This window comes from Suricata suricatta, chromosome 2 (genome assembly GCF_006229205.1).
Source record: "Suricata suricatta isolate VVHF042 chromosome 2, meerkat_22Aug2017_6uvM2_HiC, whole genome shotgun sequence".
NCBI lineage: Eukaryota > Metazoa > Chordata > Mammalia > Carnivora > Herpestidae > Suricata > Suricata suricatta.
The window spans coordinates 175131123-175146492 of NC_043701.1; the positions used below are offsets into that span (position 1 = coordinate 175131123).

At 51.5% G+C, this 15370-nt stretch overlaps 1 protein-coding gene across 2 annotated transcripts in view; it reads left to right on the plus strand.

Moving 5' to 3' along the window:
* The window catches only part of GRK5 (G protein-coupled receptor kinase 5), a 204744-nt gene that overhangs the window by 127684 nt on the left and 61690 nt on the right, over positions 1-15370 (plus strand). For both annotated transcript variants that reach the window (XM_029932677.1, XM_029932676.1), the window contains exon 3: positions 11546-11658. In XM_029932677.1, coding sequence (XP_029788537.1) covers positions 11546-11658 — 113 coding nt within the window. The remainder of the gene's footprint in view (positions 1-11545; positions 11659-15370) is intronic.

Here is a 15370-nt window from a genome sequence, read left to right on the forward strand (position 1 = left end):
AGCTCTGGTCGCCTACTTCGGCCCTGACTCCGCCTGAGCAAAATGCAGTTACAGGCTGGCCTGTGAGAACCCAGGTCCCCGTGAAGAAGTCCTCGGAGGCTCACACAGCACGCTATGGAAGAGTTGCTGAGCGTTCTCTTATCCCTTTTTCCACTTAGATTCTCCGAGCTTCTTTCCATGCAGGTGCTCAGGAGGAAAAATACGTCAGCACTGGAGGCTTCAGTGTGGAATTTTTCAATCATCTGAACATTGTTCTTGGCAAGGAATAATTTAAAACAAACAGCCCTTATGGGTTACACCTTCAGACCAGTGAGAAATAGTATTCTCTGATTCTCTGATCATCCCGATCACTTTTTCTTTTTTTTTTTTCTGTTCCCAGTTATCTGTCCTGTGCCGAGTCGCTGAGGGAGATACCCATTAGGCTTAGCATCTGTTAAATATTTGTCAAACTGTCTGTCACGAGCCTGGCAGCCAGAGGGAAGAGAAAAAGCATTAAGGGAGCGTGGAGCTCCAGGCTGGGCGGGCGCTTACGTGGTCCAGACAGTTTAGAGATACGTGGGGCCCTTTCAAAAGAAAGAGAGAAGGGACGAAAGAAAAGCATGTGCTGTGGGGGCCTGCATACTTTGGTTCTGTACTTGGAGGTACAGAAAAAGAAAGCTTTTAGCTGAAAATGAGTGGGTTTTGGCAAGAAGCGGTGCTGCGTGCTGGCAGACTGATTGTGCTCTTCCACTTAGATAAAAATGAAAATGCAGGAGGTATTTAGCTTTTTTCTTCTTGAGGATTAAAAGCCTCAATTTGGCTCCATGCAGAGACGGCCCTTGAAGATTTATATGAGGCACCTATGTGGCATCAATTACAGGCCTTCGGGCCGCCGGCAGCAGCTCCACTTGCCCAAGCTCCAAACGCAGGATCCCAAGAGTGAAGGTTTAAAAGGCTTGACTGGGCGTCTCTGCGCCGGGCTTGGGTGGGACCCTTGGGTGAGGGGCTTTGAGTTTTACTAGAGGACTTCCACTCCCTGATCATGATGGGAGCGTCCAAGGCAGCTGAGCAAGCCCTGGGGTGATGAGTACGATGAGACCCTTTGTCTAGCCGGGCCTCAGTTTCCCCACCTGGGAGGCGAGGGCGTCAGACTGGCTTTCCTTCAGCTTTTCTGTGAAGTAGATGGCCACACACTATAACACGTCCTTTCTCCAGCTCTGACATTACTGCGTTGTGAAGCGGGGGGGGGGGGGGGGGGGTCAGTGCTGGAAAGGGGCTCCGTTTCCGGGATGGGAGACCCATTCATTAACACCCAGCACAGCGAGGAATTCGGAAGCAGGTACATTAGGCTATAGCCAACAGCTAGCAAATTGATGCGTTAGGTCGTTAATGTATCCTAGTCACTCACTCGGCCAATGTTACTGCGCGCCAGCCCTGGGCCAGGCTCTGTGCTAGGTGCTGGGCTTCACAGGGAACAAGGCAGTCCGGCCCTGCCTGCTCCAAGCTCTGTCTGGCCCTGCTTGGACTTCTGTCCTGTTGGCTTAAGGACTTGCCTCAGTGTAGGTCCAAGCCCAGGAATGTGCTATGAAAATGAAGTTCCAACACCCTATTAAAAGCCAAGCATTTACTTCTAAACACCAAGGACTTTAAGACTTCTATCTTCAAGGAGCAAGGGATTTGTTTTGACAAAAGAAGTATAAACAGGATCCCAGTGAATAACTTTTCTCATGGCTGCTCCTGCTTTAATCAATTCTATATTTATTGGTGACCTCATAGGGTCCAGACTGTCCCAGACTGTACGTCCAGAGGATCCAAAGGGGGTGGCAGTGGAGAGAGAATTTACGGTTTGCAGCTCAGCCGAGGAGGCAAGGCCAAGTCTGGGGACAAGAGCTTAAGAATGAGACAGCACAGAGGTTCCGTGATCACAGGTGTGCTGCAGGCCGTGGAGCTGCAGAAGCTCAGAGGGGAGGGGACAGCATACTTGGATCAGTGTTCTGGAAGAGGAGAAGGGAGAGGGCACTCCAGATCGTCCTCCTGTGCTGGCCTAGGCCGTGGTATACAGCTGTCCAGCTGCTCACCGGCCGCTGAGCTGTCGTGGCCTTTCCAGCCCTCTGTATGTAGAGGCTGGAGCTCCCAGGCTCGATGTGCAGAGAGGCCCCCGGCCTGTGAAAGGGGGATGACCCCTGGCTAGGGGGATGTCCAGGTTACAGGGATGCCCCCTCCCCCGCAGACCCCTAGATGGTGCCACTGGTGAGATCTCACCCACTTCTCAGAGCCCTGGGTCCTTGCCTGCTGCTGCTGTGGATCCCTAGAAGCTAAAAGTTCCAGAACTGTTCAAATCCTGTCTCTGTCACTTGCTGCTCGGTGGCCTTGTGCTAATTCTTCTCAGTGCCTCTTTTGGAATCTAAAAACAGGCTGATCGTAGCATCCTTTTCATAGGCCTATTATGAGGCCTGCAGGAAACCAACGTGTAAAGTGCCTAGCAAGGTGCCTGGTATACAGCAAGCACCCATTCATGTTAGCATTACCATGTCTGTTATCGTTATACATCAGGTGACAGAGGGAAGGCCACGGCCTGGCCTGGAGGTCCTCTTTTTCTGAAAACTAGCTCTGCCACACCCTATACAAGCCCATGTCTAAGATCCTGACTCCCTTGAGCTATAGCTCAGCCAAGCGGTCTGCGTCCAGACTGCAGCTTTCTCTGTGTTAGTTTCTGCGGAAGCACTAGCCTCTGCCGTTTCTTGTCTGGACGTCGCGTGAACTCTGTGTGCCGTGAATGTGCCTGTCTCCCCCACTCTAGCCCCTCTTGCGTTGGGGGCTGACTTCGGCAAAGACGGTTCGAAGGGAGTTGTTGACGTGCCAAAAACCTGGATCAGGCTCCAGTGGGCCAGGCCCGCCAGGGAAACAGTTCGGGTGTGTCACGTGGCTGGTGTTCTAGGAAGTCGGAAGGTGGCAGCTAGAGGAAACTAGTTTACCTGCGAGAAGACTCTGGGCCCAGAGAATAACTGTCACCTAACATTTGTTCTCTGTCTCCCAACAAGGAGGAGCTAGGAGCAGGTATTACAGAAAGACACGTTTGGCCTTAAAATAAGAATGGACTCTTAACATGATGTTGATAAAGAGCACTGGACCCTCTGCAGGTAAAGCGTCTCCTGTCCCTGGAAGTGTACAGACTCAGGATGAAGGAGTCCCTGATGGGGTTCGTGGCAAGAGGATTATTGCTGCCGGGGGTCTGCAGACCCTGTGACATCAGGACTTTCAGGTCATCAGCGGCTTCCGCCTTCCCGGGCATTCGTTTCTCAAGTGCCTTTGGCCAGCACAGCTGCGAACCTCCCTGGACCCTGGCCCATGGCCCAGGAAGGAGCCGGGCTGCCTCTCTGTATAGAGGCTGCTATGTGCCTTGGCCCCTGCTTGCCCGGCCGTTTCCTGGCCCCGCCCTCCCGTGGCGTTTGCTTCATTTGCTCATAGCTCCAGGTGAAGCCAGTCCCTGGGGCCCCAGATGGCCCAGTCTCGGGGGCTTCAGAGCCAGGGCAGCTCACAGTAAGGGTGGGGCAGGCATTGCCATCCAAGAGTAAACCAGACAAGCACTTGAGAGAGACTGAGGCACAGAGAGGGGGAGTGACAACCCCAGGGCCTCACAGCAAAGTGTAGGGGCTTTGATGGAAACCAGGGCCCCTGGCCCCCAGACAGCACCCTTCCTGGGCCTTTGGGAAGTTTTGCCTTGAAGCTCATGCTTGCTCGGTTCCTGCTCTGGTCACAGTGCAGATGTGGGCGGGAAGGCAGCTTTGTGGGCGTCAGGGCCCCAGAGGCTGTGTGCTCTCCTTGGAGCTCTGATGTTGGAGAAAGGCCCCTGTGGTGTCTCCATCCCCACTGAACTCCTCACAGGAACTACCAAGTTGGGAGTTCATTTAAGCTCCTCTCATTCGTCAGGTTAATTTTGTAAAAGGAGAGACCAAGGTCCAGGGACAATAACGGGTCTGAGATAATATAAGGGTCAGAGAAGGTGCTGGAGGCAAAGTCCAGTCCCCTGGCCCCATTCCTATGGCTCTGGTTGAGCTTTCTGGAAAGCAGCAAGTCAGGCAGGACCCCACATTCAGCCCCACCTCACTTCCGCGGGCTCCGGACCCACCTCGGTTTCCCCTCCCAGCACAGCACGTGGCATCATCTCGGCTCGGACACCCAGAGCCTTTTATTTCCCTCGGACTGAAGCCCTGCTAGGAACAACTGTCATCTAGTTGCTACTGGGGGACCCTCACTTCTGGCAGATTAACCATGGGGGGGCCTGAGGCTTCTATCCCCGTTTGGAAGCCAGTGGCCTCCATGTCACACTGATTCGTGCATTCCCTGACTCCATCCTTTGTCCACTGATGCGTATAGCTGCCTTCCTGCTCCGGCCAGGCACTGCCCCAGGGGCTGGGGAGGAAATGTGAGCTCAGACCTTACAGTTAGCACGGAGCTGGAATCACCCCGGCAGCCTTAAAAACCATGGAAGCCATCTCCAGAGATTTGATGCCGTTGGCCTGGGCGTGGCCTGGGTACTTCAGTTTCTAAAACTGCATGTATCTGCATGGAAATTTGTTTTCCAGGAGAAAAGAGCTGGTAGAAAGAATGTGACTCTAGGGAGTAGCATCCTCGGGCTGGCTGTGGGCAGAGTGGAGCCAGGGAGGGCCTTGGGTCACAAGGAAGGGACAGCATCCACTGTTGATGTTGCTGTCCCAGTGGCCAGCACCACAGCAGGCCTGGCCCCCGCTCTCCAGAAGGTTCCATCCTAGGCCACTCAGGGTGAACGCGGAGGGCTCATAAGCACCTGCATGTGACCCAAGTCCTGTAACTACAAGGGGACGTGTCTGGTGGTTACAGCCTCTTTGCTTCCAAGGCCCTTCTTGGTCTCAGTGATTTTGCAGCTGTGTTTTTAGGATCGGTGCTTTCCCCTCATTTGTAAAACTACTGAGATCTAGACAAATAGAACTAGAGGTCATACATCGGCGCATCCCCATTTTGCGGGGTGTTTTCAGGAGCTGCCACTGCCGATGTACCGGGGGCCTTTCTGCTCACGCCCCTTGGTCACCGTGCTCACCTAGACCTAGTGCGGAAGGAAGGCTTCCAGGCGCAGATCAGCGGGCTCTCTGCATAGAAGATGGCTCGGAGCGCAATGGTTCGGGACTTCCGTCTGCTGGTGGCAGGGCCAGGCCTGGAACTTGGGTCCCACCTCGAACCCTGACTCTTTCCAACGTGCCAGGCTCCTCCCAGCCCCTGCCTGCATCGTGTCTCTGACACCTGGCTGTTCCCGGGGTCCGCTTGCACCACCCACTCCTCCGCTTACGCACCCAATCCTTAGTTTCATTACCACTGCAAGGGAATATCTAAACTGTTTGCTTTTCTTGGCCTTGAGGATAAGGGAGAGGTCACCGCCTGACTCTGGGGCCCCATTATTGCCCAGGGGGCCCTGCGGTGACAGCATATGCTCTGTGTCCTGTCCAGCTCAGCCCCCAGCTCTTTCCCAGACTCGCAGTAAAACTTGAGACCAGAATGAGGGGGACACAAGGCACAGGAAGATGGGGCTTTGGCTTGGGTATGTTTGTGTAACGTGCCATATGTCATTTTCTTTTCACATAAAAACATCTCTCTCAAAGCCATAGGAGTCCACTCGGCTGCCACTAACCAAATACCAAATGTTTCCCTTCTCCTCTCTCGCTCCTCCCGAGAGGTGGGCTGTGAGGAACTGATGCTCCCTTGCCTTTCAGACGTCAGAGTGCTTTTTTCCTTAGAGCAAGCACTTGATTGTTTTTTCCAGCTTTGGCAGGAATTTTTAAGAGAAAGCTCTCTTCAAATCACTTTTCTATTTATTGTTTTAGACCTGGAGTACGGCAGAGCGAAGGGCTCATGGCCTGGCGGACTCCACTCTCCTCACATCTGTTTTCCTAAACTGCCTTAGGACCTATCAGCCCCTCCCCGTGCCCTGAAAAAAACAAAACAAAAGCCTTAAAAAAAAAAACAAACCTGGTATTTTGGAAAAACAATGTTAAATAAAACAAAATGAAACAAAATGAAATAATATAATCCTCCAGTTGGTAGAAAAATGGCTCCAGAAATCACTTTTGGACACCCCCCCTCCCCCCTCCTCCGTGTACAATAAACATGTGGTTTCATTTCCAAGGGCTCCTGTTAGCGTTTCCATTTCCTCAGGAAGCCGCCTTTCTTGCTCTTACTTCTGAAATGGAACGTGCATTTTCATTGGCCCAAGTTCAAGGAGCGCCGGGGGCAACAATGAAAACAGTCCCAGGCAGGTTCCAGTCAGCGACACCCCTCCCCGCCCCCCCCCCAGGCCCTGACTCCCCAGGCCCTTGCTCCCCATCCGTGAGGGACAGAGGCCAACTGTCCCAGCCGGGGGAGGGGGTGACATCCTCGCTTACTTGGGTCTGTGGCCTTCTGAGGGGAGCCACACTGTCCTCGCCGCCTGTGTTCTGGCCTTCAGTTGGGAAAATCTGGTTGCCCTCCAAGCGTCCGCATACCACAGCTCTTAATTAAGAAAGTATGTTCCCATTTCATGTCACTCGAAAAGAATGAAAACAGTGACAGCATTTATTTATCTGCACTATCAATATCATTCCTGGTTCTGAGTCCACCGGGGGTTATGAGTCTTGAAGGAATTGACTGGGTTGTGAGAGCCTAACCTCGGCCATGTGCGGCACGGACATGTGGCTGCTCTCTGAGAGGGAGGCTCCGAGTGAGGCAGAGGAGGGCGGGCAGGGCCCTGGCCCCTGCCCTCTCCCAGCCGGGAGTCCATGGCTCAGCGACACGAGGGGTGGTTTTTGCCTTCTTTGGTCTGATATGGAGTCCGGTCCCCTTTCACTACATCCCATTTTCTTTCTGAGCCTTCAGAGAAGTAAAAGTCACCATTTCTTGAATCTTCTAGAAGAGCTGCGATCTGTCTGAGGAGCTGCTTTTCACGTGGGACCCACTAAGTGCTGAGACGGGCAGGTTGCTAATCCCCGGGGTAGGGCCGCTGGCCTCACCCAGCGTGCCCGTGTGACATGTGAGGCGGCCGGGCCCCTGGTCACGGGACTTGCCTGAGACTGTAGAGCAAGTAAGGCCACTCCGGCCGCATTAGCAGAACACCACAGTCGAAACAACAGGCATTTCTCTCTCACAGTTCTGGAGGCTGAGCGTCCAAAATCAAGGTGCTGGTGGATTCAGTGTGTGCCGAGAACCTGCTTTCTTCTTGCTGTGTCCTCACATGGCAGAAGGGGTGAGGGAGTGCTCAGGGGGCTCTGTGAGGGCACTGATCCCACTCTTGAGCGGGCTTCCTGCTCCCCACCCCACTGCCCACCCTTCTGTGAACCCTACTCAAATCACATGCACTCTAACATGATCCGTGCTGGGACACCGAACCCATTCCAGTCTCCTTGGCCTTGGAGCCCAGCCCTTTCCTGGGCCCAGCCTGCCTTGGCAACATATGATCTCCCACCACACTCCCGTGTGCACGGTGAACCAGCCCCCCCTCCCTGGGGCACTCTGCCCTTCGATCAAGGGCACAGCTCAGTGCCCTAGAGCTTATAAGGGGCTTCATAGTCCCTTCCCCATTTCCAGTCACCTTCCTTGAGATATGCTCCAGTCTGCCTTATCCACTAGACCTCTATTAACCATGGCCAAGGTCGAACATCACATCACAAAGGCCACACCCCCATTCTTGGTCTCCACTGACTATCAGCTGTTAACACTAGGCCTGTTCCTAGATCATCAACCTGCCAGTAAGTTTAAGACGTTTCCTGCCATTCATCCACACCCCCCCCCAGTTGTTGAATTCAAGAAGAGAATCTTAAAGTTGAAGGAACCTTCTTGTATCAAGAATCGGGAGACCTTGGATGACAGTTTGTTAAGTGAAGGACCCACAAGAGTAAAGCTAGAATAATTAGATGATTGGTGGATACTTCGGGATAGAGGAGCCTGATGCTGCCTATAATGAAAGATTCTTTCTGGCTTGGAGGGAAGGGCCAATGAGGCACACAGCCCAAAGCAGGATTTTCATGTTCTAGAAGAGTTGGCATTGTCTCTGTGTTTGGGAGTGGACAGCATGTACATGCCTGTGGGCATAACCTCCCAGGGTGCTCTCAGCCTGAGAGATAGAGAGAGTCAGAGACAGAGAGAAAAGGCTCTGCCCTTCTTTGTTGGATGACCCTTCCCCCAAGCCCAACATGCGTTATGGACCTCCCTGTGCTTCCAACTTGTATCGTGTGACTTTGCAGAAGCGACGGGCACCTTGGGTTTGCACTGGACAATTTGCATCTCCTCGTGTCACTCTGATCAGTTTCCAAATTCACAGCCTCCCTGCCATGCCCTCGTTCTTTATTTCTAAAGGAACTGCAAACATGTTGCCGTTGGATTTTATTGATGCTGGTGGTGGTGATGCTTCCTCAGAAGATAAGCCCACTTATCTTTCTAGAAGCCTGAGAAAAGAATCCAAGTAGATATTTCCGATTCTTTTCTTTCTTTCTGGGCTTCCGACGCGTGGCTCTCTTGCCGGGGACCCTCCGTACAGTTGGGAGAGGCACGGAACTGAGGTGCTGACAGCTTGTGTTGGGATCACATGGTGTTTACTGTGCTGTGAGTTTATAACAGTCTTGTTTCCATACTGACAGCAAACGCCATATGGAGAGAAAAAATCCTGTCAGATGAACCCTTAAGGAATCACAATATGGTACATGAAATCTCTTAATTGCTTTTGGAAATAGGGAGGGGCCCATTGCTCAAATCACACAAGCCGTGCAGTTCTCTCTGCCATAATCTAATAAAACTGGAGTTTGACACAAGGTACTCACTTTACTTCCATTCTGTTTGTGCTGGGGAGGTTCGTCTGACTGGGAAAGGATGAGGTAGTTGGCTTTCCCTGCCTTGGTGGGGGGATCAGGTTCAATGGGAGGCTGCGAGAACGCAGGCTCTATCTACAGGGCCTCGTGCTAACAGGTGCAGGCTGCAGACCTGTCACCCTCTCGGCTCCCTCCTTCCCAGATTCCCTACTGTGGCTGACGATAACACTCATCTAACTTGACATTTTATTGCTGTCACTTGGGATCTTGTCTGCTCACCCACACACTCCACCCTGTTCAACAGAATCCAGGCTCCCTGAGGGCTGGGATCGCATCCCATTCCCTCCCACCCCCCACTCCACCAATTCTGGCACACATCGAGGTGGGTTAAATGTTTGTTGGAGTGGCCATTTGTGAACCATCTGTGCATGGAAAGGTAACCGAGTTAAGGCTACAGTCCAAAGCGAGTTTCATCCCCGAAACCATTTGAAAGATAAGAGGGGGAGCTTGGAAGGTGGCTAACTGTGTTGATCAAAGCGTCCACTCAGGAGAGAAGAGAAATTTCTGAGTGGCTTCTGACCCAGTGTACTTAGAGCTGGTGAATGCCCACAAAAACAGGTCCTGCCTTCAGCCAGTTTACCCCTGAGAGGAGAAGTGGGCTGTAAAACTCTCCAACCTGTATGCCTAGTCACTTTCTCTTTTGGTTGCAAGAGACACAAACCCAACACTAAATGATTAAAGCATTCTTGTCGGGCAAATAAACCCACAGGCACCTGGCAGGCCTCGACGAGGCTGGCTTCACGGGCTCCGGGGATGTTCATAGCACGGGTTTCTTCCGTCTGCACTCAGCCCGCTTTCCCCTGCTTCGTTCTCTGTGGGTTCTCACTGCCTAGTGGGAAAGACAACTGTGGCGGCTCTTGATGGACTGGTCCTCAGACCTTGACATCCGAAAGAGAAGCAGATGCCATTCCTGTAACTTCTACGGGACTACCACCAGCTCAGGTCCTACGCCTTGAATCTGGAGATAGAAGGCTCTGATTGGCTAGCATTGAGTCACATGTCTGTTTCTGAACCTATCACTGTGGCAGAAACAGGGACCTCTTACTGTCTAGGGCTGAGTCATGTGCCCGTCCAACAACCAGGCCTGCAGCTGAGAGATGAGGGCTCTGATTGGTTAGGACTGGGTCACGTGCCTGTCGTGAAGCTCCCTTAGAACCTAGGCTGGATTTTTTCTGGCTCAGATCAGATTCCTTGAAGGAAGGGAGAGGGACCAGACCAAAACCCCATTAACACAATGGTAACATGGTGTTTCCTAAGCACTTTCTCTGTGTTACGCTCTGTTCTGGGTCTTTCCTATGCATTGTCTTCGTTAGTCCTCATGACAGCCCTAGAAGATGGGTTCGACTACTGTCCGCAGTTGACAGATGAGGAAACCGAAGTATGAAAGTGTTAACGTCAGTTGCCCAGGACACAGGCAGTGAATGGTGAGGCCGGGGTTTGAACCCAGGTAGTTTAGTTCCCGAGCCCGAGCTCAGGGCCACCACCCTCCGTGCAAGTCAGAGCTTTACTTTCTGTAAAGCTCTTTGGGTGCAAAAGCGAGTTGATGTGATGGTTGCGTGCATATCTCCTTGTTGTGTTCCTGATGTCCAGAGAACCCCCCCCCCCAAGGGGAGGATTCTGCTTCTGCTTTGCACGTGAGGTCACCTGCCTGTGAGGTTTCTAGTGCAGCTGCGCAAAGATCCGATGTTCAGTGCTTGAGAAGGCAGGAGGCAACAGGTCTCAGTCCCTTGAGCATCTCTCTGGTGGAAGAAACCATCTGTGGAGGCTTTGACATCATTGCAAGAAGAACCAGAAGATTCCCCCTCCCCCCATCTTACCTCCAAAGTGCGTCTTTATTTTTCTGAGGAAGACTGAGGCCTCAGAACAAGTGAGTTGCTTGAAGTCACATAGCAGGTCATTGGCTCACACCAGGTCTCCAGGTGAACAGGCTTGGAGTCCTACACTACATTTCCTTTCTAGAACTCTCTGGGCTGCCGAATGGCTGAAAGCTGGTCACTTCTCATTTCCGTGCTTCTAGCTCCTCAGCTGGAAAATGCAGGGTTTTCATAATTTGAAATGCTTTGAATCCCAAGTAATTTTTAAATCTTTTCAAAGTAAAGTTTTCAGATGCGGTTTGAGCTGCAGGCATGGTTTGATCCAGGGGTTTATGACACCATGAGGACACCAACTGTTCTTCTTGTCGTTTCCCCAGCCCTGACCTCCTCTGTGCATGAGCCTCATTATCACAGCAACTCTCCTTACAGGGTCAAGAGCACACTCTGGCCTCATCCCCATGTACCCCAACACCCGGAGGGAGAGAGAGCATTCTGCTTGACCTGCCCCACACAGTCTGGGATGGAAACTGGCTTGGGATACATGCCTGCCACCCCTATCCAGTCACTAACTGGGGAGTGTGACACGGTGATCGACAACCCAGGGGGTGGAGGCATCATCCCCAGAACTGCTGGCATCTGGCCTGAGGAAGGAAGAATGAGCTAGGAACTAAAGCTGTCTTCCTCTAAACCAACTTTGTTCCCTCTGAGTCTGCACAGCCTGGAGATAAACAAGGGGTTCTGAGAATTTGCCAGTTACCGTGCCCCATCCGCCTGGGGCTCTAGATCCAGGTGCGGGTTGATAGGACGGCTCAGCCTGACTCTCTCCTACATCTCACCACATTCTTTCTTTCTTTTCCTTTTTTTTTTTTTTTTTCCTGTTTCCAGACAGAGATTACTGCAGTTTATGTGACAAGCAGCCAATCGGGAGGCTGCTTTTCCGGCAGTTCTGCGAAACCAGGCCTGGACTGGAGTGTTACATTCAGTTCCTGGACTCAGTGGTAAGTCCCTGCTCCCAAGGAGGCCCCGTGGCCCTCTGTGACCATGACTGTATTTGCCCAAAGGAAAAGACAGACCACATCGTTTAGAAGGGTGAAGAATAAAATTGTTGCTCAGGAGATTTCTAATGCGGACTTTGAGAACACTGACTTGTCCGCGAGTCTGTACCTGCTGGGTGACCACGGGTGACCCACCTCCCTCTCTGGGTCTCAGTTACTGCTGCTTTAAAGTGAAGTCCCAGCAATTCTGGGAGCCTGGGTTAGTACCCCACCCAGGAAGTGCCCGAGGACTCCAAGATAACACTTGGATTCCACGACCCTTTCTCTTGGCTGAAAACCCATATTCTAAAAGTTTAAAACTTGTGTCTGTGTACTTATGTACTGTCTACTCCTCTGCTAGAATGCAAGCCCCCTGAGGCCAGGACCCTGAGATCCCTCTTCACCCCTACCTGGCGTGGTGCCTGGCACCTACCGGCATTGAGTGTTCGTGGAATGAACACGCGTGGGTCATTTCAAGCCAACATGCCTCCAGCGGCTGCTGGCGTGCGTGGCCATGTTTGATACCACAAGGAGACGTCTTTCACGTTTTCTCGTCGGTGATTTGTTTAACAAACAGTGTTTGATCTGCATGCGCTTTTAGGACTGGGTGTAGAAATATGCAGGAAGGCCTAGCACCCCAGCCTGGCAGATTGCCCTTTGGGGGTCTGTCCAAGGAAGGTGGACAGTGGGTGGGAGGGAGGGCAAAGAATGGAGACCAGTCATGAAAGGAGTAGGGTGTTTCCAGGCTCCCAAGATGCCGCTATTTCCTAGTGGACCTAATGCCACCCTTGGTGGAGGCCATCCCCGACCTCTGTCTCGGTTTGGGGGACCGTCCTGTGGGGCCCAAGTTTCTGTGTCTGCTTCAGAGTCTCAATGTGGATCTATAGATTTACAAGCCAAATGGCCCACTGAGTGTCTCCATCAGAAGTCGCCTTCCCCCAGATCCCCGAAGCTACCAGGCCTGACATATTCCCTGCTCCACTTACCAGCACCCACAGTCACCCAAGCCTGAAACTCTTGCACTGTCCTTGACCCCTCCATCTTCCTCATCTCTTCCCCTATCTAATCAAAGACTATGTGCTTGATTCTGTGACCTGTCACAGACCAGTTCCCCTCCATCGCCTCCGTCTTGGTCTCAGAAGAGGCCCTCAGCGTGTCTCACATAAGCGATTACAAAGTTTTCAACCTTGGCTGAGCTGTAGAAACACCTGCAGAGCCTTAAAAAAATACCAGTGCCCGAGCTGAAGCCCAGACTCATTAATTTGAATCTCTGCAGGATGGAGCATAGGGGCTAATACTTCCATAACTTCTCATAGTTTCAAACTGTAAAAAGTAAAGTCAGAAAATAGTCTACGTGCCCTTCACCCTGCTTCAGCAATTACAAACTCACGGCCGGTCTTGTTTCACCCATCCTCCCCATCAGTAGCGGTTCATAGTAAGTATCATGTATATTTTGTCTGTGAACATTTCAGTAGATCTCGCTAAGCGATATGGGCTCCTATATACACACACACAAATCACTACAATAGCCTAGTGCAGCTCTGAAAAAGTAAGTGTTATCATCAAGTATTAGTGTTTAAATTTACAACTGTCTCGGGGCGCCTGGGTGGCTCAGCCAGTTAAGTGTCTGACTTCAGCTTAGGTCATGATCTCGCAGCTCATGAGTTTGAGCCCCATGTCAGGCTCTGTGCTGACAGTTCAGAGCCTGGAGCCTGCTTCAGATTCTGTGTCTCCCTCTCTCCTCTGCCCCTCTCCTGCTTACACTCTCCCTCTCAAAAATAAATAAATGTTAGAAATGTTTTTTAATTATTAAATTTACAACTTTCTCATACTTTTCATAAATACATGTTTTGATGGGTTATAACCATCTACCCGTTGTTCATCCAGAAGAGTGACCCATAGTTTGAATTCTGCTGTGTCACCCACTCTGTCGTGCAATAGATTTCTCTGAATTGCTTGTAATTCTCTCATCGAATCTGGAAACTTGATCATATTCAGATTCCTTGTTTTTATCTTGGCAGGGGCTGCGGGGCTGACTTCATAAGTGGTCTCATGTTCTTCCCCTGGTCAGGGGACATTACTATCCGCTTGTCTTTCTTTTAGAGACAGCAGCAAGTTTGGGTATTCAGTGCCTAAATCTGTTGATAAATTAGGGGTTGCAGCATGCCGACATTCTAATTTTGTCATTCCTTCTTCATTTGCTAACGGAAACAGGTCCTTTCAATTACTCTTTGGTTACCCACTGATAAAGTTTGTTCATTCTATCCCTGTATTTATGCTTTCAAAGTACCAACTGGTTCACCAGTACCCTTCTATAGTAGTAACCGATTTGTTTTAAACGTGTGGATTTAAACATGGATGCATTTCAATGCATGGTGGCCATTATCCTTATTCCCCATGGTCTCATTGTTGGCCACCAGCTTGGCTCTGAGCCCTCGAGAGGACCCAGTAGTCATGGGCCGTCTCCTTGCTGAATGGGAGGATGTGATGTGATGGCGCATCTTGTATGTTTCTGGCCCTGGACGTAGAGTCCATTGTATCTCCAAGGAGCCTCGTTCCTTCTATTGGGAAATGGTACGTGGAGACCACAGTCTGACACTAAGGGTGCTCTTTACCAGTGGATGGGCCCTTATTTCGAATAGACTTTGGTATTCTCTAAGTCATTCATGACTGTACTGTGTATCCAGTGTCAGGAAGCATTGACAACAGGATAAAGTCCAAGTTCTGAAGCTGAATACCAGACCTTCCACTGACTGGCCTCCCCAACCTGCACTTTCATCCTTGACCTTCACCCGGGTCTTTCTTGAGCCATGCATTCTGGCCCTGCCACCTGACTTACCACCACAGAGGTTGAAGTTTCTTGGCCCCGGTGTCCCCCATGTCCCCTCTGCCTGGCAAATGCCTGATTGTCCTCAGACCCTACTCTCAGAAGCGTTCCCCAACCACCCCCTCCCTGCTGTGCCCTCTGCTCTGGGTGCTCCCTCCAGCACGCCCCTGACTGGTTGTGCTGGCAGAATGGTGTGTTAGTAGGGAGTGCAGGTTCCAGAGACAGACTGAAGGAGCTGGCTGGTGGTGAGACCTTGGGTGGGTGCCGAACCCTCCATGAGAGTTAGCAGGTGAGTGTGCGGTCGAAGAGCGTGGCAGGTAGGGGCACAGCTGGTGCAGAGGCCTGCAGGCCCGCGTCTGTGGCTGGAGTAGAGGGAACAGGGGCAGAGAGGGGTCTAAGAGACGTGTGATCCTGCAAGACTTTGTGCCATTGAAGAACTTTGACTTTGAATGAAATGGGGAGCCATTGGAGGGTTTCAAACAGAGCAGTGGCATGGTTTCCTTTTTTTTTTTTAAGTAGTTTATTGTCAAATTAGTTTCCATACAACACCCAGTGCTCTTCCCCACAAGTGCCCTCCTCCATCACCTCCATCTCTTTTCCCCCCTTCCCCTTCAGCCCTCGGTTCATTTTCAGTATTCAATAGTCTCTCAAGTTTTGCGTCCCTCTCTCTCCTCAACTCTCTTTCCCCCTTCCCCTCCCCCTGGTCCTCCATTAGGTTTCTCCTGTTCTCCTGTTAGACCTATGAGTGCAAACATATGGTATCTGTCTTTCTCTGCCTGACTTATTTCACTTAGCATGACACCCTTGAGGTCCATCCACTTTCCTACAAATGGCCATATTTCATTCTTT